The sequence below is a fragment of the Podarcis filfolensis genome (genome assembly GCF_964270895.1).
Source record: "Podarcis filfolensis genome assembly, chromosome: 3".
Classification (NCBI taxonomy): Eukaryota; Metazoa; Chordata; class Lepidosauria; order Squamata; family Lacertidae; genus Podarcis; species Podarcis filfolensis.
In genome coordinates this window covers 93,197,840-93,221,715 of record NC_139606.1, presented here as the reverse complement: position 1 = coordinate 93,221,715, position 23,876 = coordinate 93,197,840, and the positions used below count along the sequence as shown (strand labels likewise).

At 39.9% G+C, this 23,876-nt stretch overlaps 1 protein-coding gene across 10 annotated transcripts in view; it reads left to right on the top strand.

Moving 5' to 3' along the window:
* The window catches only part of MARK1 (microtubule affinity regulating kinase 1), a 70,802-nt gene extending 47,367 nt beyond the window's left edge, over positions 1-23,435 (top strand). For 3 of the 10 annotated variants that reach the window (XR_014545825.1, XM_083605088.1, XM_083605092.1), the window contains 9 exons: positions 4,575-4,674; positions 5,802-5,914; positions 7,484-7,637; positions 9,176-9,369; positions 11,184-11,284; positions 12,769-12,930; positions 14,391-14,645; positions 17,955-17,999; positions 21,317-23,435. Coding sequence is in view for 7 of the 10 variants with exons in the window: in XM_083605088.1 (XP_083461214.1) it covers positions 4,575-4,674; positions 5,802-5,914; positions 7,484-7,637; positions 9,176-9,369; positions 11,184-11,284; positions 12,769-12,930; positions 14,391-14,645; positions 17,955-17,999; positions 21,317-21,671 (1,479 nt within the window). In the remaining 3 variants the exon portion in view is untranslated. Of the gene's footprint in view, positions 1-4,574; positions 4,675-5,801; positions 5,915-7,483; positions 7,659-9,175; positions 9,370-11,183; positions 11,285-12,768; positions 12,931-14,390; positions 14,646-17,954; positions 18,000-21,316 lie in introns of all 10 variants that reach the window. The other 7 variants (XR_014545826.1, XM_083605087.1, XM_083605091.1 and 4 more) reach the window with 3 other exon arrangements.
* The last annotated feature ends 441 nt before the right edge of the window (positions 23,436-23,876 follow it).

Sequence of the window (23,876 nt, the reverse complement as noted above, 5' to 3'; positions counted from 1 at the left end):
GAACAGTGCACAGAATCTGAGAATGCCAGATTTAAGGGTGTGCAGATTTCAACAAGTTTCTTACTTTTATAGGTTTAAATTGTATGGCCAGTGTGTGGTGAGATCTCAGTGCACTGTGCTGACTTTTCACCAGTATTTATAAATAGGTTGTGTTCATTTTCATTTTTAAATAGTGTTTTCTACTGATAATCCTCCTAGATACAGTTTTGGGAACTTGGCCCTGTTATGCCCAGTAATGCTGTGTTAGTTCCCTCCTGCCCGGGTTAATACTGTCTCACTATTAACAGCCTTAGAAGAATTTTATGTTGCTGGTTCAAAAATGGGTTCTTGCCAGGACATTGTGTTCAAAGCAGAGTGCATGAATGCTATAGAAGAGAGGAACTGTCTCTGTCTTCCTGTGAAACACAGGGCAATTGTCTCAGGGGGTAAAAGGCCATTGCAGAACCACTGTTCAGTAATTGTGTGAAGTGCTGTGTTATATATGGGTATTGTGTCAGATAAATGATTCTATCTGAGCCTTTGTCTGATCTTCTTAAGATGTGATTTTGACTGGCATCTGCTCATCTAAAATAGCACTAGAATGTTAAGTTTCATGTCCTAATGAAATTTAATACATTTAGTTATAGGCTTTATCAGTGTTTTGATGTTTGCACAGTGAAACTATTTAGGACCATTTTGTAGCAATATACAGTTTCTGCAGTATGTCTTTCACTAGCAACCTTTGCCAAACTAAAGTTGAAGAGACAGCACTGTATGCTTAATTCATACGTTGCCTAAGGAGCATTAAGTTACCATGCACTTCATATGCATTTTACTTTATACATTTAAGAGGAGAATTAAAATACTCCTGAGCGATTTTTGAGAGCATAATATTTGAAAAGATTTCACACTTTGCTTTCAGTTAGGTCTGAATTCTTCAGCTGTGCACTTTTTCAGATGGAGTTTGGAATACTGCTACATATGTGGTCAGACAGAACATGGGTTCATTATATTTAAATTGTCCAGATGTCATTCTTCTTTAAAAAGGCAAAAAATATGTCTGGCTTCCTTGTGTTCCAAAACTCAAAACTGTATTCTAATAGCACAGGGTGAAATCCTTTTGATCTGTCTGATTTGTCGTCCAATGTAAGAAGAGAAGTTACTTTCTCTGGTTCCTCCTTCACTAGTAGTGTCCATGCTGTTTTGGAGGGTCTCTCAACCCTCTTGAACAGGGGACCCCAGAGGGAAGGGGAAACTGGAGAAGATCAATTCCTTTTCTTAAGCTATGAAACTCGCTCCCAAATGAAGTTCCATATTTTTCGCTCCATAAGACGCACTTTTTCCTCCTAAATAGTAAGGGGAAATGTCTGTGTCTTCTGAAGCGAATGCTGCATGGAGGAGGGACGAGTAAGCGGCTCCTGTCCGCTTTGCTGCCTTAAAGCAAGCCACAGAGGAGGGAAGGAAGGGGAGCCGTGGCTCCTGTCCGTCCCTCCTTTGCAGCTCACTTTAAAGCAGGCGGCTCTCCGTCCTTCCCCCCTCCTTGGCTCACTTTAAAGCAACAAGGCAGACAGGGGCCACCAGCTTTGCTGCTTTAAATTTGCTGCTTTAAAGCAAGCTGAGGAGGGGGGATGGACGGGAGCCATGGCTCCCCTTCCTTCCCTCCTCCATCGCTCGTTTTAAAGCAGCAAAGCGGACAGGAGCCACCTGCTTTGCTGCTTTAAATAGTTTAGCACAACATTTGATTCAGAATATTTTTGTGTGTGCTTTCCTCCTCTAAAAAACTAGGAGCGTCTTATGGTCAGGTGTGTCTTATGGCGTGGAAAATACAGTAGTGATGGCCAAAAACTTTGATAGCTTTAAAATAGGATCTGACAAATTTGTGGCTATCTTGTCCCTCCAATCTGAGAGGCAGCATGCCTTTGAATACTGGTTGCTGGGAAGAGCGTTCTTACAATCAGGCCTTGGTAGCGGGCTACTCAGAGGAATCCCATTTTGCCACTGTGAGAACAGGGTGCTGTACCATTGGCATGTTCCAGCAGGCCCTTCTTATGCTGTCTTGTTTAACCGCCAGTGGATTAAAAGCCATTCCAGAAATAGAACAGCAGCATTCAAAGAATAAGATAAGCATTGAATTTCACCCATAATCTTGAACATGAAGTTTGATAAGGACACCTTTTTTTGCTGTTGTAGAGAATCTATTATGGACATAGAATTTTCAATAATGCTTCCTCAGAAACTTGAGCAAGGAAAGCATATGTTTTAATGTACTCAAGCATTGCAAGCTGATGGCTTCTGTGCGACCCACTAAAACAAAATCCTGAAGCATAGACATTAGCCAAAAGCAGGAGAACAAAAAGTGCTTCAGTGCTTCAAAGGGAAATTGGTCATGGGGGAGCGGGTGTGTGCACTCAAAGGTCACAGTCTGCAAAACCTCTGAACAGCTCATCCGTAAGGTGTCGCAGCACTTCTGCTTTTTGCTTGGGCATGAAAGAACAATGGCTTGTTGTAAAAATCCTTTCAAAATAGGAGCTGTCTCCTGAGAAGTGAAGCAGTTCCCAAAATAAGTCTTTCTTTCCTGTAGCCGAAATATCAGCAGCTTTCGCTCATTCATTTGAATGTGAAGGAAAGGTAAATTGCAGGGGACAATTCTCCTTTAAGGAAAATTAAGCTGTTATATATGTTTGGTCCTTTTATGGATTCAGCATGAAAGCCCAAAAACATATGTTTATTATTAAGTCAACATTTGTAGATACAGATAGAAGCTAATAAAGTAGTTCAACGTACTTTAGATGGTAGTTTGTCTTCCATATTGTTAATATTTTTATGGATAATTTTAAAATATATTTTCAGTTGAGAGAATGGACAACCTAAAATAGTCTGTAGGCTGCAAAAATGGTACTATTGACTTGTTTGTGGTGAATTAATCATGAGTATAGAAAGCTGTTTTGTTCCAAGTCAAACTGGGTCCATCTCATTCAGAACTGGCTACTTTCTGTGTAAAGATGCTGGAGAATGAACTGGGGATCTTCTGCTTGCAAAGCATCCACACTATCACTGAACTACTGGTCTTCCCCAAATTTATTTCTGTTCATAATACATGGCTAACACTAACCCTTGGACCTGGAGAGACCTGGTCTGAACAAAGACATTGGATTCTTATCTCATTATACATGACAAAGCCATTTTTCACCTTCTCACCCCTTGCTTTTTCCTGTAAGACCTATTGCAGTCGTTAAGAGCCGTCAACAGGCTCATCTCAGCTATCTGCCAACCACCCATTTCCACCACCCTTCTGAGTAATACCCCTCCCCACCTTCTCACTATATAGAAGGATCTGGCAACTTCTGTTTCGGTGTATCTGAAGAAGTGTGCATGCACACGAAAGCTCATACCAAGAACTAACTTAGTTGGTCTTTAAGGTGCTACTGGAAGGAGAAAAAATTTTTTTTTTTTGTTTTGACTATGGCAGACCAACACGGCTACCTATCTGTAACCTTGGACCTGAGTTGTTCTTTGCTTTGTGCATTGGGGTTGAAGGGTCCAATTTAATTTTGGCAGTAGAAGTCATATGCCTTCAACCAAATTTGGATGGTACTCCAACTGTGGCTATTCTTGGAAAACAAGATTTGGCCATGGTTATCTGTGCTCTCCCAACATCCAGATTGAAGTACTATAATGCGTTTTTAAGAGGGCCTTTCTAAAGACTGTTTGGAAACTTCGTTACTTCAGAACCCAGGGACAGATTTGTACTGATAGTAGGGAAAATGTTTTTTCAGTATTCCAAGATCTTAACCTGGCTACCATTTTATTTCTAGGCACATTTTCAAGTGCTTTAACCTATAAAATCCTAAACCACTTAGGGTCAGGAGAACTTTCCCCATGTTTTGTTTTATTTGCAAAATTTAAAGATCACCCTTCATCACATCATACTGATCCAAAAGCAGTTTCCAACATGTTAACAAAATATACAGACAACCATGGGAATATACGTTCATTAAAAATAATCGTTAAAAAAAATGAACAGTAAAATACAGCAGTGCAAGAAAATAAAAAACTCAACAAGTGGAAATCGCTGATTTACCCAAAATGCCTGGGAAAATAAGAAAGTGTTCACTTGACAGCACAAACGCTGCGGAGCTTCCACCAACTGTGCATACCAGCAGGGAAGTGAGAAGTTCCTTCCTCTCACCAGCTGATCACAGGGTACAGATAGGGTGGTTGGTATGGGAGAATGTGCTTCAACAAGTAACTCGGTCCTGTATTATCCTGTCCAACTATTAAAATCTTCTGCAGGGTTGCTGCTCAAGAGTAAGATGGGTGAGATGGGAAGCATCAAAGTATAGAGCCTTCTTGTTAATAGGGCCTCCTTTATGTAACTCCCTGTCCATTTGTCCAGCACCCATTTTTATTTAACCAGCAGTTGAAGATGTCTTTTGCACACTGATTGGTCCCCACTGATTATTTTTCACTTATGCTTCAAAGCAGTTTTTATATTTTAAATAAATAAACATGCTGATTTCCCCACTAACTGGGTATTGATTTGGGGGACGATAAAAAAAAAAAATCCAATGATTCAGTTTTGCTCTGTTTTCTAGCAAATAATGAAGGACCGATGGATGAATGTTGGTCATGAAGAGGAAGAATTAAAGCCATACACTGAGCCTGAACCAGATTTTAATGACACCAAAAGAATAGGTAAGAATAGGTTACCCCAATTGTTCCAATCTATAGCTGTATTGTATTCTCCCTAGTCCCCTAGTCCAGTTCTTCATCTCTTTCGCTGTGCACTGCAGATTCATGGTTAACAGTAGGGAAAAATGCTTGTCAATGTTTTGCTAATTCTGTGGATTAGTTTGCCATGTACCCAAGGTTTTTTTATATAGTGAATGTTGAACAGTTCCGATATATCTTCCTGAATTAGCCTAGTCTCAGTTTACCTGTTTTTCTCACTGCCACGTCATTAGTTCCAGTTCACATGCTATGGTATGGAGGATCAACAACATCCAGGAAGCTCATAGTCTTATCCTCCTCTTCCTCTCACTTCCAGTAGGAAACAATGGTTTGCATTTGCCCTCCTAACCAGAATTGGGGATAAAACACACTTTATAATAATTTTCAGTCATGGTTTGGTGGGTTATTTAATCCATTGGTAATGAGAAACTATGTTTGGTGCTAAAAAGAAAATGAATTGAACCTGAATCTGCTAGCCCATGTCACATTCCTAATTATCTGGACCATTCTTGGAGGATTGGAATGTTTATGTAATCCAATCTCTTATTTCCTATCTTATGTTGATCTCAATTCTATACAGTGGTACCTTGGTTCTCGTACTTAATCCATTCCGGGACTCCATTCGACTCCCGAAACCGTTCGAAAACCAAGGCGTGGCTTCCAGTTGCCTGCAGGAGCTTCCTGCACTCCAGCGGAAGCCATGTTGGATGTTCAGCTTCCGAAAAATGTTGACAAACTGGAACACTTACTTCTGGGTTTGCGGTGTTTGGGAGCTGATTTGTTCGGCAACTAAGCAGTTCGAGAACCAAGGTTTGACTGTATATGTTTAGGGTACAGACTCTGTTGCCATTACATAAATGTTAACTAGTAGAGGGTAATGGAACATGGCAAGCATTGTGAAACTGGTCTGTCGGGTGAATTTTTTATATTTTAGAGAAAATTTGTGAACAGTATTCTAGGTTCCTACTTTATTCTACTGTGATTACTTAAGTAGAAGTTTTGTGGATGAAAAAAAATATCAGAAGTTGTCTAATGACACATTTTAAATATGTCTTGTCAATAATAAAATTGAGCTGTCTTGTTTTTGATAGATATAATGGTCACTATGGGTTTTGCAAGAGATGAAATTCACGACTCTTTAGTAAACCAAAAATATGACGAAGTCATGGCTACTTATCTGCTCCTAGGCAGAAAACCACCTGAGGTAATTTATAGTTGCTTTTTTTATTTATCTGCTAGTTTTGAAGTTGGATTGGAATTGAACACAATGCTGAGACATGCTTATTGACAAGCATATGTACTCTTTGGGTTGCTGAGTTTATGGAGTTTATGCATCAATCATTTTTGCTAGCATGGACTCATAAGCATGCATTTCACGTATGTGTGGGGTCCCTGGAACGTAATCCCTGCATACATTGAAAGTCACCTGAACTAAGAAAAGTGGGGGGGCCCAGGCAGGGCCCACCACTGGTTCTTGCATGCCTGTGGCAGTGGTCAGCAGGGACTGGGGAGAGCAAGGTTGATCCAAGACATTGGGCACACAGACAAACATGACTCCACTGTGTTACTTATGCTGGTGCCTCTCCCACTGTATGCATGCCAACATAGGGCCAGTGTGGAAGCCCCTGTGCTCTGGGCTGGCATCACCCTTGTGCTGTTACAGATGCCAGCTAAATACATTTCAATTTTAGTATATGTGCTGCCGAAGCGAGCACTCCAGCTAAATACATTTCCATTTTGACAAGCCTACCCAGACACATGAACAAGTTGTGTATATCCATTTGTATATTTTGCTGAGTTAATCTATATGTTTGCAGCAATTCTGTATGCCTATAAAAATGAGCCAAACAGTTAATTATAAAACCAAATAAACCAGCAAAGCCATTCCATCCAAAAACAAATAATTGTTTTGCTTTGGAATTCTTTGATTAAGTGGTTCATAAATCCTACTAAACGTTAGTAATAATAATTGAGGTGGGGAGCATGATTAAGATGGTAGTGACAGCATTTGTTTGCGGTGCTGGTTTTGTCGCTTGTCTTCCTGTTCCAATCTGTGCTTTCTCCCCACCCACCCCTACACTCCATCTCTGCCAGTGAGCTTGAGGTTCCACCAAACACTTGGGTGTGGCCTGCCATGGTGGCATAGATTGACAACCTGTGAATTACAGCAACAATTGTCAACTGGGTCAAATCTTTCACAAATGTCAGTTAATTCTGGGACTGGTTATATCTGTATGATGCATAAATAAGGATTTTTATTTTAATAATAATAATAATAATTGTATACCACCCTATACCTGTAGATTTCAGGGGGGTTCACGACATAAAATCATGATAAGTGATTGTGTATCCTTACATCTGTTAGCATGTAGTTTGAGGAAATGTAGCTGCATCTTTCTTTCCCTTGATGCTTTTTCCCCTCCTTCTGTTACGAAAAAGTAGCCTTGGAGGAGGATGCCATAAAAAGTGGAAGGAGAGGCTGCCTCTCTGGCATTTACCCACTTAAAATTCTTCTGTCCATAATGAGGAAAGTGTCTTCTTCCTCTCTGCCAACTGCATTCCTGCTGCTAATGGCAAGCTCTGGGTTTGCTTTACAGTGTAAAAAAGGAAAACGGAAAAAAGGATTGGTGCCAAAGTGACTGCAGAGAGTGCCCAGTCTGCATCCCTGTGATAGCAAATGTTGTATTGAGTTTTGTGACATTGGAAATAACTCTTGTCTCAAAAATCGAGATGCAAATGGCTTTGCTTTCTAAATTGTCACTTATCCTTGTAGTTTGAGGGGAGCGAGTCCCTGTCCAGCAGTAACCTGAGTCAAAGATCTCGACCCAGCAGTGACCTCAACAACAGTTCTATGCAATCTCCTGCTCACCTGAAGGTCCAGCGGAGCATATCAGCCAATCAGAAGCAACGTCGCTTCAGTGAACATGGTGGGGATGGCATTCAACCAAGTAAAGTAGCAAAATACAATTTTAAGCTGTGTGCCATGTTTTCTGGGCTTAGCAGTGCCACCTCTTCATGCATTAGTTGTGCGCTGCTTCATATCACACCATGGTGCTTTTATCATGTGATCCTTCCATGGTAAATATAGTTTGGGTTAGTTGACAGATGTGTTAATTATCATTTGCATTTATTCTGGTGTCTGTAGCTATTTTAACTGTTTGCATAATGGAAACTGCTCTGTATTTGTCATCATTGCTTTGAATCTAAAACGTGAGCTTGGATATCTGCAGTGCAGTAATTTTTTCAAGAAAGGTTAATTAGAAGATATGGATGGGTTTATTTCCATAGAGAGAACAGCCATATGCCTGAATAAAATTGCAAACCATTGTCTACAGCCCAGAAGATTGGTTCCCTGTGGGCAACTTGAGGCTTTCCTGCTTTTTGTATGGAAAGCAAACAATCTCTTAATCCTTTGTGCTTGTCGAACGTTGCTTTTCGGTAATGGAGATGACTATTTGCTTCTGATATTCTGGGTTGTGACTTATGTACTGCAGTCTCAACAACACTGGACAAAAAAAATAAATCTGATTTGCTTTAAACGATGGAGACAGTGTCCCAGTATAGAGAACCATGAATGATGTAGGAAGCCAGAAACTGGTGAACTGGGAGCAGGTGAACTGGGAGCAGCCAGAAACCCCTTCTCTCTTCACTTACCTTCCATAGCTGACTGATGCTAAAAGGAATTCCTTAGTGAAGTGTATCATACACCGATCAACTGCCCAGTGGAAGGAGAAATGTTTGAATGGAATCCGGGCATCCTCTGCTTTACTCTTATCTAGCAGCTGAGACTTCCCAGCCATGTCATAACCTTTGGTTTGCACTAATGCCAGAACCAGCAACACCTTGCAGTCTGAGTGAAGGTGCAAATGTGTGTCTTTTGTTTAAGGAAAGGCTGAGCTATGGAACTCTTTGCCACAAGGAAAACTGTGTGGCAAATAATTTAGCAATTTCTGAAAATGGGTTAGATATGATTAGAAAGGGATGTCATTCATTGCCAGCTGGTTATGCAAAACTCTGCCTCCATCTGCCTTGATTTTGCAACTGTATTTGATGGTAATGATTCCACTTTCGCTGGGAAATTGGTTGGTTGTAATTGACAAATTATTGTATTATGGATCCACAAATGAGGTGGCAGCCCGCTGTATCATTGAAGGCTTCTGAACGGAAGCCAGTTGAGTAACCTTAAAGTATGCCTCTGTGTTGTTTTCAATGTGGATGGCATATTAGCAAATTAACGGGGAACAAATAGTAAATATTAAGCTTAAAGGTGTGTGAAGTTATGCAATGAAGGCACTGATGACTCATTTGTATTCAGGCATATTCTTTGCACAATATCTCAGTTTCGTAAAGTGGCACCAGCATCTTATTTGAATTAGTTCCTTGGATGTTATTTTTAGTACCAGCGCAGACTGATTGAAGGTGATACAGAGAGCACCATCTCATTGATGTTACCTTTGTTTGACAGTTGGCCCATCGATTCCTCCTGCTGTCTCGTATTCAAAAAGAGCTCAGGCAAACAGTGTGGAGAGTGAACACAAAGAGGAATGGGACAAAGATGTGTCACGTAAACTGAGTAGCACTACAGTGGGGTCCAAAGGTGAAATGGCCGCAAGTCCACTGGTGGGTCCTGAAAGGAAAAAAGCGACTACTATTCCAAGTGTAAGAAAGATCTTTGCTCACTGACGGGGTCAAATGTTTTCTGTACCACGATAACAGTTGTTGCTATTGTATTAACTACATGATTCTCTTCTGCAAATGGATTAAATGCTGGCATACACTAATAGAAATGGGCTCAGAAATCCAGTCCAGCATTTAAATACTTTTTTAAAAAACAGGAGTGGGGGTGAATAGTTGAGTGTGACAATTGGCTCCTGGGTTGCTGAAGGAAGGAACTTGCAGGTAATGTTGCATCCTGGCATTTTTCAGCTGGAGTGCCCTGTGGGTTGTTCCTTCACTGTGCTCATTGCCTCTCACTGCCCTGGTTGCTTCACTCTCTGAACTCATTGTCACCACTGCAGGCCTGCTTCTTCATTTTTTAAAAAAACACCCACTTATATAAAGAAACAGCAGCTTAACTGTTTAATATGTGAATGTTTGACTATCGAAATTGGTGTTCTTCCCTGTGAGGAAAGTTGATCCAAGGCAATTGGGAAATAATACTACAAGCTGTTTGCCAGGGGCTATACAAATTTGCATTTCCCTTCAGGACACTATATTCATTGTAGCTGCTAGTTCGGCTCTGAAAGTTCCCAATGCTTGAAAACCTGTTCTTCTCAAATAATACCTAAGCATTTGAGTCTGTAACAGAGATCTCTTCTCTTGGCCTTGCTCACATACGCTTGACTCAGTATCACTAGATGATATTGCTCTTGTGCATAGTTCTCTATGGTCAGGGAAATAGGATGGATGAGAACAGAAACAATCTCATAGTTCATACACTCTGTTAAGCAGCCTCTTTGTAGTAGAGGTGAGAAAACAAGAATAGTTCTTGCTACCACCACAGTTACAGTGCATTGTGTGTGATACAGTTGTATGCATAGATGATGCACAGCTTCCTCCCACCCCCTTTTTTTAAATGAGGGAGAGAATTGTGCAAGTTGTCTGTGCAAAAAGTCACATTGCACACTACATTGTAGGCATGGTAGAAGTGCTTCCTCTTTCACACTTGCCCATCTGTTTATATAAGTCAGGCATAGGCAAACTCGGCCCTCGAGATGTTTTGGGACTACAACTCCCATGATCCCTAGCTAACAGGACCAGTGGTCAGGGGTGATGGGAGTTGTAGTCACAAAACATCTGGAGGGCCGAGTTTGCCTATGCCTGATCTAAGTTCATGGACCAGGTTTGTGCTTTGTGGCTTAAGGTCACAGTTCAAAGTGCACCTTGATTATTTTCAGAAGGCAATACCAGCTCAAAAGCACCAAGATGCTCTCCAGATTCCCATGAACTGAAAATGCACTTTGAGGATTTTGCACAAGACCATTTTAAAAGGAGAAGATCTGGGTTGCTTATACTTTCTTGTTTTGTCTCCACACCTGCCCCCCCACCACCCCGAGAGAGCTGTTAAAGGTGGGGGAAAGTACTACTTTTCATTTAAAATGCTGTTTTAACAAATCTTCAAACTGTTTTTGAATTAATGGGGCAGTAGAATAGCAATTTCAGGGCTCACCTGTGTGTGACAGCTGCTATGTTTTCTTCTTCAGAAAAATGGATTGTGTCTCTAGCCTATTGTTTGCTAAAATTGTGGCACATCAGAATATTCTGTGTTTTTATATTGTGTCTCTTAGCCTATTAGAACAGAAAAGAAAGCAACATTTTTACCCGTCAACGTAAATTAGAAAATGCATGACTAAATAACATGGGATGCCCAAATGCATCAAAGAATGTATACATACGCTAATGTGCTATATATTTAGGCATTCTTACTCTGTCATGTATTTTTAATAATAATTGTATTTCCCTGTCTTTTCTAGAATAATGTGTTTTCTGGGACTGGCATGACACGAAGAAATACTTATGTCTGTGAACGCTCTACAGATCGCTATTCTGCCATTCAGAATGGGAAAGACAACAGGTACTGAACCTGTTTTATGTGAAAATTAAGATTTCATGTTGCTCTGGTACTTAAAGGAACATTTCATGTACACGTTTAACATAGTTTTGCAAGCCTCGGAAACAGAAACTCAGCCTAAGCAGGCCTTGCAGCTAGAGAGGGAAAAGGAAGCCCCCAGAGTTTAGGGTATCGCTGACCAACCTATAACAGTCTTCTGCTATTAAATGCCTTCAGAAAAGTTGGATATGTTTAGACTTGGGCAGGCATCTATCTTGTTTAGGCTGCTGTGTTCTGGTCCCTGACCTGGATTGGCCAGAATGATAAGATGTCAAGCGAAATTCAGTAGAGTTGTAGCCTGTTTCATTCTTCCCTGAGTGTCAGCTGTCATTGTGCCCCTTTCTCCTGCCTCAGGCAAAACTGAATGAATTTTATTATTTCGGTCACAGACCAGTTCCAGCTCACATACAATATCAAGGAAGTCATAAAGCACGATAGGGATACATTTGAATTTGCAATTAGGTATAACAGGGACAATACGGATATAGCAACAGTTAAAAAATATATAAATTAAAGCTTAGTCACTAACATATAACCTAAAATTATCATTTAAATCCTTAATCATTATGATGGCGCAGCTTGATCCCTAAGTTTTATGGCAATTGCACGGAACTCAGGCAAAACTGTTTCTGAGGTTTTTAGACTTGTTAATTTTGCACATACCTAAAAATCTACATTGGTATCATGAAGGAGATGCTGGGAAGCAGCAGCAAGAAAAATGATTGAATACTGAAATTATATAATTCCATTTGACCGTATTGTCCCTCTTGTTAAATAGTTGCTTTCTGTGCTCTTCCCGAGTTGATTATATTTGTATTGAAATACATGCTGTGGCTTGTTCTTCTCTCTGCACTTTGAAATTACTAGAGGATTCATTTAAAGTGCTACCAGTAGCCTTTTAATCGGATACAATGGTAGAGATAATTCATCAAGACTAGCTATGCAGATGAGTACAAAACATTTACTGTGATTGATTAGGAAAACCAGTTGCAGTTGCTTTTCTTTATTTATGCAAATTGATAGGACTTGGTGAGAGATTAATTACTTTTTATTGAGGCATTCTGTGCTATTTTGATGAGTGGCCAAAAGTTCAAAATTCTTTTGCTGCCACCTATTTTCCCTTGAATATTGATAAATACTATTAATTTCTATTTTCTTCTGCATTTGTTCCCAGCAAGTACAGAAAGGGTAGCACCAGTGAGCAAGTTCCTTTCATAGGTTTTAATTTGGGTTAGGAATCCTAAAAGTGTCTGTCCATTACCTGAATGGAGCCAAGGAAAAGCAATCTTAAGACATTTTTCAGTAGAATCTGTTGTTGACCATGTCTTGGCTAAATCAGTTTTTTCTTAAGTATCCAACAGTAGTTCAAAGGTTCCACATGCAACTACTTTACTAGACCATTTTATCTCAAGATATTCCTTTTCCTGCTTTCGTTTTTATGATGAAAGCCTAACAGAAATGTCTGCAAGCAGTACCTCCTCTACTGGATCCGCTGTCTCTTCGGCAATATCAGCACGACCTCGACACCAGAAGTCCATGTCTGCCTCTGGCCACCCTATAAAAGTTACACTCCCAACTATCAAAGATGGCACTGAAGCTTATCGACCAAGGTATTTTTCAATATGTAGCATTTGTGTGGTACTTTGCATGGTCAGATGTTCTACAAATGTGCATAACATAGGTGTTTAGGCACAACATCAGTAGTGTTAGGCTCTGCCAATCTACTGTGTATTGTGATACTGAAGCCTTTAGCATCAATCAGTTGAGCTTACGTGATGGTGTTGGAATATTCACAAACATTCTGACTGCTTTGGTGAACGAAACTATGATCGTTCTAGCTCACCAGAAGCCAGCATTGTGCCCTCCCCACCTCGTGTGGACTGCTACTCATGTTCCTTGACAAATGATCATGCCTGACTTAGGTCGATATGAGTTGTAGCCTACAACATCTGGCTGTCGGTGTGGGCGAAGGGCAAATCGACAGTTTGTCTGGGGTTGATGGTTCATAGTTGCCTAAGAGACAGGAGTAACTTTCTAAAATCAGACTGAAAAATGGCCCTGTGAGGCAGGTAAGTGAAGAAGCAGGAAGTCAGAGGCAAGGCAAGGCAGCTGAAGTAAGGATGCAAAGGAGCCCTTGAGAAACAAGAAGCTAAGGAATGGGTAGGCGAAAGAAAGGTGGTTGTTGCATTTTGTCTCATCCTTTCTGCAAGGAGCTCAGGAGTCCCCCACTCCCAGTTTTAGGACAACAGCAATACATTGAGTTCTTTCCACATTTTACCCTTCCAACGGTCCCTTGAGATAGATCAAGCTGTGAGATAGTGACCGGTCCTAGATCCTCTTAAAGGCTGAGTGGGAACATGAACTTGGGTCTCCCAAGTCTTTGTCTAAGCTCTAACCCAGGCTTCCTCAAACTCAGCCCTCCAGATTTTTTTGAGACTACAATTCCCATCATCCCTGACCACTGGTCCTGCTAGTTAGGGACCATGGGAGTTGTAGGCCAAAAACATATGGAGGGGCAAGTTTGAGGAAGCCTGCTCTAGCCACTAAATAAGACTATGGAGGTAGGAATTGTATTTTCTAGTTTTAGCCCCAAATCCTATCTATCTCATGCATATAAAACCAACACTCGTGTGTGTGTGTGTGTGTGTGTGTGTGTGTGTGTGTGTGTGTGTATTTAAGTGCACCACTTTATCATGACAAAAATTTTACTCACCAATATCAAAGACCACTAAACCCTTTTCTCTTTCTTGCTTTTTCTTCTACTTCCATTTGGGCTCTTCCCACTGGAATGAGAAATCCCATGTAACCTCTGAAGTAGCAGCAAGACCTGGTATATCTGTTGTAGAGGATGCATTTTCTCTTTCCCAAGCTTTTACTCTTTCTACAGACTATTTTGAATTAAAATATTCTACTGTTCTTCATCTCTTTAGAGACTTTTTGTACATAAAAACATACGGCTCATGTTATCCCAAGATAGTGCATGTTGAGATGTGCTAGTCATATTGAAGGTTTCTCATGACTTGGCTCTTTCTATCTCCCTTGCTTTTCAAACGTACTTCTGGCTTTCCAGCAGTGCAACTCAAAGGGCACCTGCTGCTTCCCCATCCGCTCACAGTATTAGTACTAGCACTCCAGACCGAACCCGTTTTCCTCGAGGGAGTTCGAGCCGAAGCACTTTCCATGGGGAGCAGCTACGGGAGCGACGCAACGCCACTTACAATGGGCCACCTGCCTCACCATCACACGAAACAGGCACGTTTGCTCAAACTAGAAGGGGGACGTCAACTGGCATTATAAGCAAAATAACTTCCAAATTTGTCCGCAGGTTAGTACCCTCCGTCATTTCCATTTCCAGGTAACATGAAAGGTGCAATGGGACGTTACATTGTCAGAAGCAAGCCTTGTAAGCGCCTGGATGAGCAACTGCTTGGAACCCCCTCATTTAAGCCAGTGTAAAATCAAATTAATAGGATACAGTAATGATGACAGCTTTCTGTATTCATGTCATTTTTTAAAAAATCAAAAACTTCCTGAATAAATTATACTGTTCAAATCCAATAGGTATGAAAAACTTGGTTCTTTGGCTAGTGTCCCTGAAAACATTGATAAGCATCCTAGCGCTTAAAGGCTGGTTCTAATGTCACTAATTTCATACGTGGGTTTTCACTTGTGTGGAAAAAATGGTATGTGCACCATCATGTGCAGTGAGCATCATTTTTGGCATGTGGACACTTTAACATAAGAAGAGCCCTGTTTGACCAGACCAAAGACCCACCTAGTCTCACAGCCCACAAGCAGGACACAAGCTGCACACTCTCCATTTGGATTACCTCACAACTAGTATTTAGAAACATACCGCCTCTATTGCTCTCATGACTAGTGGCTATTGATAGCTTTTTCCTCCACAAATCTGTCTAATTCCCTTTAAAAGCTGTCAAGTTGATGGCCGTTCACTGCATCTTCAACTTGCAAACTCCTATGTTTGCTTATGTGCTATGTGAGGACGTGCTTTCTTTTGTCTCTCCTGGGTCTTCCAACATTCCACTACATTGACTGACTCTGGGTTCCAGTATTATAAGAGAGAGAGAGAAAAAAAACCTCTTTCCCTATCTATCATGTCCCGCCTCACTCAACTTCTTTTCTAAACTAGAAAGTTGCAACCTTTCTCTTGGGATGTTTTACAGCCTCGTCATAAATTTGATTGCCTTTTTCTGAACCTTTTGCAACTCTGCAATATAATAATAATAATAATAATAATAATAATAATAATAATAATAATAATAAATTTATTATTTGTACCCTGCCCATCTGGCTGGGTTTCCCCAGCCACTCTGGGCGGCTTCCACAAAGACCAAAAATACACTAATATGTCATACATTAAAAACTTCCCTGAACATGAATGAATGGATGAATATTCTTCATGACATGCGGTGACTGAATTCTGAGAACATGCTGCAATTCTGGATTTCTCACTATGCACAAACGTAGCAAAATACACATGTGCTCTCTCTTTAATGGGACAATTTCCTACAAGGAAATGGTGTAGGAAATTCATATTGCCTGGAGCAGCCCCAAGTATTTTTTTTTAAAAAAACTAATTACCCCATTCATCTTGACCCATTCAACACCATTTGTTTTGACGGTATCCATCTGCTGTTAGAACTAAAGATATTACTGATTTCAAAAGGACTCTAATTTAACATTTAAATATTTATTGCTATTATAATCCAAAAACACAGCCTAACATGTAACCTGTTGGGGGTACATTGGGCCCCATAATGTTAACTTAAAACAATTAGCTAGCATCTTAAATTTAATTGTCATTTTGAAATGGCATTTTCTGAATCCAGAGCCCTGTAACTTGCTTTAAAATTTTGTATGGTAATGGTGAGGTTCACTAAAATCAGTAGGAGTTTTGCTAGTCACTTTGTTGCCCCGTGAACCTTATCAGTGGCATTTGACAATAAGGCAGTTTCCAGTTCTGAAATTCTTTCCATGGTTCTGTTAAATAGAGAACTCACTTGACAGCTCATCAGATTTCACACATTGTGGCGCCACATGTGCAGATACTTGGAAAAAGTCATGTCATCTTTGTGTTCTTTAACAGCTACATCTAATTTTAAGTTATGTTCACAGCTTGCATTAATATTGTCCCTTTTTAATTGAATATATTTAGAAATACATTTCACTTACAACTTAAAGTGTTCAGTAGTGTACAAATATGTGCTGGAATCAGAAGTACTTTTTAAAAAAAAATACTGTAATAAAGCATATTTTATAAACGTGCAATCTAGCATATGATTGATACCTTAGAAAGAATTATTTGCTGCTTGTTCTCAAAGTGTTCTGGTGAGTTTATGAAATGTTCTGTGTAGATCAGCCCTGCACAATTTGTGACCCACCAAGCTGAAAGCAGCCCACAAGAAGCATGATAAAACCCTCTTTTTAGTGCCTACCTGGGATTGCAAAAGATGATAGTTGTCAAAAATGATGTGCCAAGACTTCTATTTTCTGACTTAGAAATACAGGGTTTACTGGTTCAGAATGGTCCTGTCAAATTCAAGGTGAGAATTATGATGCACGTATACTAGTTCTTCTCCAGCTTAGATTTTAAGCGGTGCTGGAGAAGAACCGTCTTCCTTGCACTCTACTTAAACTGGCTGTTGCCTGTGCTGGTCAGCAGCAGCAAGCAGAAGGGAGCCTGGCAAGCTGGTATACAGTGAGCCAAGCACAAGTAGCCTGTGGGATGTGCAGTTTTCCCATAGGTCTGTTGACTTTGCAGTCGGGAGGAGAATGGTGTGAAAGCTCATGGGGTTTTGTAAAGTCTAAATTCAAATTGGCTTAGAGATGAGCATGCTTATCCATTGTGAAAAGGGTAGAGCTCACTTGTTATTGGTGGCCTAGTACATAGCAGATGGGCTGCATATTGGTTAGGTGGGTCACATGCTACACAGGTCTGATATACTTGTATATTTAATGTCATTTTAAATATTACGATGGACTATTGTGTGGGACGGGCTATACAACACTCTGCAGATGTTGCAAGAAGTGGTGTCTTTGAGCCCTTAAATAAGATCTGTTAAAGTTGGGAGATAAATTTTTAGTATGTTTTTTAGGTGGTATCTAATAGGCCTTAATTTGCAAATAACTAACACAATTGGCAAATGTGCTGCTGTGTTATGACTTAAGGGCATGGCAAAGCGCACGGCTAAATGTTAATAGCAATCTGTTTGAGGCATCTTCGTGAGTAAGAACCCCTGTCTGGATAAGTTCCTTGCTGACTGCAGTGGTGGTCTCTCGCCATTCATACACAGTCGGGTGGGGAAATGAAAGAATGGAGCATACTCGCCGTATGGCTTCTGGCTTTTGAGCGTGGCTATTTTAAGCTCACGGTGTAAGGGGGGGAGGGGAGGGGCAATCTGAAGTTACCCAGCCAGGGTAAAAATAAACTGAAGTTTCATAGGGAGAAAGTAAACTGCAGCTTTGGAAAAACACTATTTAAAAAAAATACTAGTAAATGATGGTTTCGTGCTATTTGCTCAAAAGTAATTTTAACTTTGTTCTGGATAACCGGTTTTCTTGACTCATTTTTTTTAACCATTTATTAAAATCTTGACCTTAACTTTGTTTTGAGGGATCCAAGTGAAGGCGAAGCCAGTGGCAGAACTGACACCTCAAGGTGAGGAGCCACAATTAATACTTCGCTGCTGGGTCCCTTTGTGTTCAAAGCTTTATGATTCTGAAAGCCTTTAAACTAATATGTAAAACGGAGGAGTCTCTAAATAACTTGTCTTTTAAAAAAATACTATGTATGAGTTAAATTCCCCATTTCTCTTTTAAATACTATTAAGTTTAAATAACTTTAAAAAAACAAGCTATGATTCTGCAAGTTCTTAGACTTCAGCCAGTCCACTTTGGGAAACTGCTACCTTCTAAGTGTTTGCAAGGTCACAGCTTAAAAACAACAGCACTATGCATATTTGACTATTCAAGCATTATCTTTCATTGCGTAGTAAAATCATACATTGCCATTCTGAGAACTTTGCCAAATGCCTAATATGCACTTCTGCCATAAAAAATGTGTTGGCAAATCCTTTGGGGTTAATAAGAGTATATGCATCAGAGAACCTCAGGCCCAGGGACTGAATGCGGCCCTCAATAACTAATTATTTGGCCCTCTAAACTCTCCCCAGGCTACACCTCCTCCTGGCCCTGCTTCGCACTCTTTTTGAGTGTGTTTGCTTGGCTGCAGTGTGTCCTCAAATTCCTTGAACTCTGATGACACCTCTTGCTTCCCTAGATGGAGGATAGAGGGTCAGGAACTTAGCCTACTTTACAAAAAGTGAAATTTACTTTCCTATCGCTGTCCACTTTGGCCTCTGGTCCTGCTCCTGAATGTCGTGTGGCCCTTGGAAGGTTGCTCAGAAGGGAATGTAGCCTTTGGGCTGATAAAGCTTGCCCAGTCATGGTATATATAAAACAAAAACAGACGGATGTTATTTTTAAAGATTGCTATATAACACACTCTGGAGATGTGGGAGTTAGCCTTGGACTGATGCCTTACTCGAATCCTGCTTGCAGGCTGCTTAGTTTGAACCAAGGACACTACACACACAAACACACACCGAGAGTCATAAATAAGTTGCCCCCATTCATCTGCTTCACAACAAGGGGTGTCTCCTAGGAATGGTTGTGTGTGTTGGCTTTTATTCCATGGGCAATGTGCTGCCTGGCATGCAAACCCAAAGCTTGATCCTCAGCACAGAGCTTGTGTGTGAAGCTTCTCTTTAACAATCTGAGCAAACTTAGTGGGGGGGGGTTCCTCTTGAAAGTGGTTTACATATCAGGAAGGGATGATCTACATGAATGCTATTGTGCCTAGTATTCAATTGGCATTTTATACATTGAATACGTAAATCTCCTTTTGCTGACCACTCCTTTGAAATGCTGTGGTCCATATTCTTCCCAGTATTGTATGCTGGAAAGACCATGAACCCTCATTTTTATAGTTTTAGTAACTGATCCCACCATCCTATCAACTTGTGTAGTAAGCTTCCCTAAAAGATGTTGTTACTGGAAGACCACATTACATTTTCATTATGCACATGTATGTATCGTTGTTGAAAGTGCTGCTTGTGGTGTTAGTGCTTGCTAGCAGTCACATTTTCCACTTGCTGGTGAAAAGGAGTGTGTCATCCTGCTTAACTTTTGCAGGTGTTAAAGATTAAAATAGCATTGCCTAGTCCCCAGGGCGTATGTGAGCACACACATTCATGTGTGTGCACCACCACCACCACCCACTATCACTGGCAAGAAAGTTCCTAACTTCTTAGATGCTGAAAAATCTACTTGATAGAAAACTAAAGTTAAGTTCCAATGGTTGATCATTTTGCTGCCCTTTAGTCATTCATTGCAGGCTACAAAATGCTTCTGGAATGCACACAAGGATTGGAATTTGTTTCTGATTTTTCTTCTTAGGGCAGCTCCTAGCCAAATATCCTTCCCTGAAATGCTTCTGGTTAGGGAGTGACTTTTCAGATGTAGGGTGGCCAGTGGACTTAGAAGCTCTGCAGAGGGTAACTAACTATGGACCACATAAACATTTTGCAGTGATAAAATATTTCCGTTCTCCTGTCACATTCCAGTTGATAGGCTGAAGCCACGGCACTGCTCCTTGCTCCACAGCTTATTTCCTCACATGATATTGGAATGATCATAGGACTTTAAGATACTAAATGATGTCTAAACAGACATTGAATAATTCTCAGCAAGCATGGGACCCTTGAAGGCAGACAGTGTGTGATGAAGTTTTAGCTGAAAGAATAAATAATAATAATAATAATAATAATAATAATAATAAACATACTTTGCTAGGGCTATTACTCTGTGCACTCTTATTTGGGAGTAAGTCCTGTTGAACTCAGTTGACGCTAGTACTTGGTAAACATGCATATGATAGAACTACCCAATTGTTTTCTTCCCCATTACATCACAAAACAATTTGCAGAAGATGCTGCCAAAACATTATGAAATACTTTATAATAGGAAGCAGTGTATTCCCTGTCAATGATTGGTTTGAGTTCATAAATGTTCTGTATTGCACAGAAGGTAATGGCAGATATGATGGAGAGCCATGCTGCATATGACAGTGCATTTCTGTCACTGTCATCCTATCATTGTGCATCTTTGGGGTTGAATGGAGAGGAAACATTCTTTATGGATTTGTGTCCCTTGAGTGCCAACTTTTAAAGATAAACCAGTTATAATTATTTATAAAATTGGACAGTGGAAGGAAACAACCCAGTTGTTGAAGAGATGCTCATATTATTAATTCTGTAGGCTGAGATATTATTGCTTGGAGGAGGCATTCTAGGCAAGAATCACCCAAAATTATTTCCCTTACTTTCTCAATTTCCAACTTTAAATTTGCAAAATAAGCTGTTATTGTAAAGGAGGGTAACATTTTTTAATTACCGTATTTTTTGCTCTATAAGACTCACTTTTTCCCTCCTAAAAAGTAAGGGGAAATGTGTGTGCATCTTATGGAGCGAATGCAGGCTGCGCAGCTATCCCAGAAGCCAGAACAGCAAGAGGGATTGCTGCTTTCACTGCACAGCGATCCCTCTTGCTGTTCTGGCTTCTGAGGTTCAGAATATTTTTTTTCTTGTTTTCCTCCTCCAAAAACTAGGTGCGTCTTGTGGTCTGGTGCGTCTTATAGAGCGAAAAATACGGTACTAATGAATGAAAGGTGACTTCCTTTCTTCCCTGCTTTTGTCAGCATTCCTTGCCTTCTGTTTTGTGTGGCCTTTCAATGTTTCGGTGATCTTCTAAAGATGAGACCTAAAGAGAGCCTAACCAAGTTGATAGTTGAGAAACCTCTTTTTGTTGCTCTACTAAGCGAGGGTAATTTTGATCAAGAGCATTTTTAAATTGTTTGGTGCTTAAGTGTAATTCCCTAGTTTGTCTTTTGTATATAAATGATGTTTCCCTTTTCAGGAGCACTTCTGGAGAACCAAAAGACAGAGAAAAAGAAGATGGTAAAGATTCTAAGCCACGGTCTTTGAGGTTCACGTGGAGCATGAAGACCACAAGCTCCATGGACCCAAATGATATGATGAGAGAGATTCGAAAAGTGTTAGACGCTAACAATTGTGACTATGAACAAAAAGAGAGGTTCCTGCTCTTCTGTGTCCATGGCGATGCACGACAAGACAGCCTCGTCCAGTGGGAGATGGAAGTTTGTAAATTGCCACGCCTGTCGCTCAATGGAGTCCGCTTCAAGCGAATATCCGGGACTTCTATTGCCTTTAAAAACATTGCATCCAAAATAGCGAATGAGCTTAAGCTGTAAAGAGCAACAACGTTTCTGGGATCAGGGAAGAGTCTAGCTTACATTCTGAATGTACTGGTTATGCCTAACATGATTGGCTTGTGAAACTCCCCATGTAGAAATTGCCCCATTGCAATAAGGTTATACATAGTTATTCTGAATTGTAAAATTAAATTCAGTATGACCTATATTAAAAGAAAAAAAAACTGTAGCTGAAGAAGTTATGTTCACATGTACAGGTAAGTATATAGAGCATTTTGTTCATTTTATGTTCATAGAGTTGTATAATAAAAAAAGAAGGCTTAAATGCAGATCTTGTATAGTTGTCTAGATATCAGCACAGAAGTGTGTTTGCTTTGAGTTAAGAAGTTCTTCCTGGTCATTATTTACATTTTTTGTGGTTTTTATAATTCTTACCTCTTACCATGCGTTTTTTAAAAACTACGTCCATAGTAGAAATGCACACAAAAAAAATAATGTTTTCACAACTGTAGCATGAACAATTTTAGTTACTTTAAAACAAATTGCATATAAAAATTGAATTAGTCAAGGACAGATTGGCTTTTGTTGTATACAAGATTTTTCCTGCTTCCCTTTCACTCTTAGCCTCCTTTATAGAACAGTGTTTATTTGGCAGAATAAAAAATGCAACCATGTTTACAGTGTTGGCACTTACAGTGAAGAAAAGGGGGTTCTGAGTATGTTGGCCTCTGGCCCCTTGAAACTTGTTGGGGAACAGAAATCATGTCTTGATAACATTTTTTTAAAAAAAGTTTTTGGGAAGACTGAAATAATTGCTCTTGTGATATATGGTCAAATGTAGCAACAGAATAGAAGTACAGTTCATATTCATTCATCATGGAGTGAAATACTATTGTTCTCTGCCTTCACAAATCCCACTTTATGAAAATACATTGTTTCATAGCACAAGGTATTCTGAAATGTTGCCCAATTGTAAGAGCTAATAAATGACACCTCAGGAATTAACTGGTTTTTGGAATATTCCCCACCCCACCCCACGCTCCAGTACGTGCAGTTTCATATACTTTACAGCTGAGCAAACATGGTTTATAACTATAGATTATTACTTACATGATTGTACAAATTTTGTTCTCATATATCTTGTTTGTGTTTCTAATATTTTGCCCACTTTCTTGTATTTATTCCACATCATTATGCCTGTAATGTGCAGCTGTGAGTAGGCATTTGCCTACGGAAGTAAAGAAAACTCCTTCATAATTGGTGATATATAAACTATGTAAAACCACTAGTACTTGGTACATTTTAATATTTGTTATTTTGTACTGAATTAATCATAGCGGTTGGTTGTGCAATGTTATTTAATGTCGTAATTACTGTAATTTCAACATACGGGCCCCATCCGCACACCCCTGTAAAGATTAGAAAAGTCATTCAAAATTGTCACTTTATTTAAAAAACAAAAATGAAAAAAAGAAGCTGTGGTAAACTCTGTAACCCGAAGTTAGAAGGCTGTAAGTGTAGCTAAATGTGCCATTTGAGAATGGATTTCTGACAGATGGACTTGACATGCTGTACTGTACTGTGATGTAGCTCTCCTGTAACAGTTCTGTTCTGAAATGAACGTGTATTGTTGCCTTAGAAGAAGAAAAAAGGATGGTGTTTTGGCAAGAAAGAACTGTACCCCTTTTTATCTGGTGTTCCTTTTTAAAATAATAATAATAATATTTTTTTTGATGCAAGTCATCCTAATTCACATTCACTGGTGCACTCTATTAAAAACTTACTTGAACGGTTCTCATACTACCTTCTCTTGTCTTTTGCTCTTTGTCGCTAATTGTGCCGGTTGGATGGTTTGAGGCTCCATTGAGGAAGGGTTGCAAGGGGGGGAGGTGGTGAGTTGGTGGTTGCAGGTTTATAAAAGCGTTTAGATTTGTGTGTTTCTTTTATTTCCAAATAGTTTCTTAAAACCAACCCAAGTGCCTCCCCTCCCCAACCTTGGCCTTGTTTCTTTTTTTTTTGAGGGGGCATGGTTCAGTTTTAGAGGACCCCAGGTCCTAGCGTGAATTCATCCCAGATATGAACTTGGGACTGTTTTTGTTGTTGTTGAGATTTTCCTTAGTGTGCCCAATTCCTAAGGATCTGGATAGGTTATGAAACTTAAGAATGTAAACATTTTAATCATCTAAAAATCAAGTAAAATTGATGAATTCTCAAAACACTAAACAAATTATCTTAATCACTCAC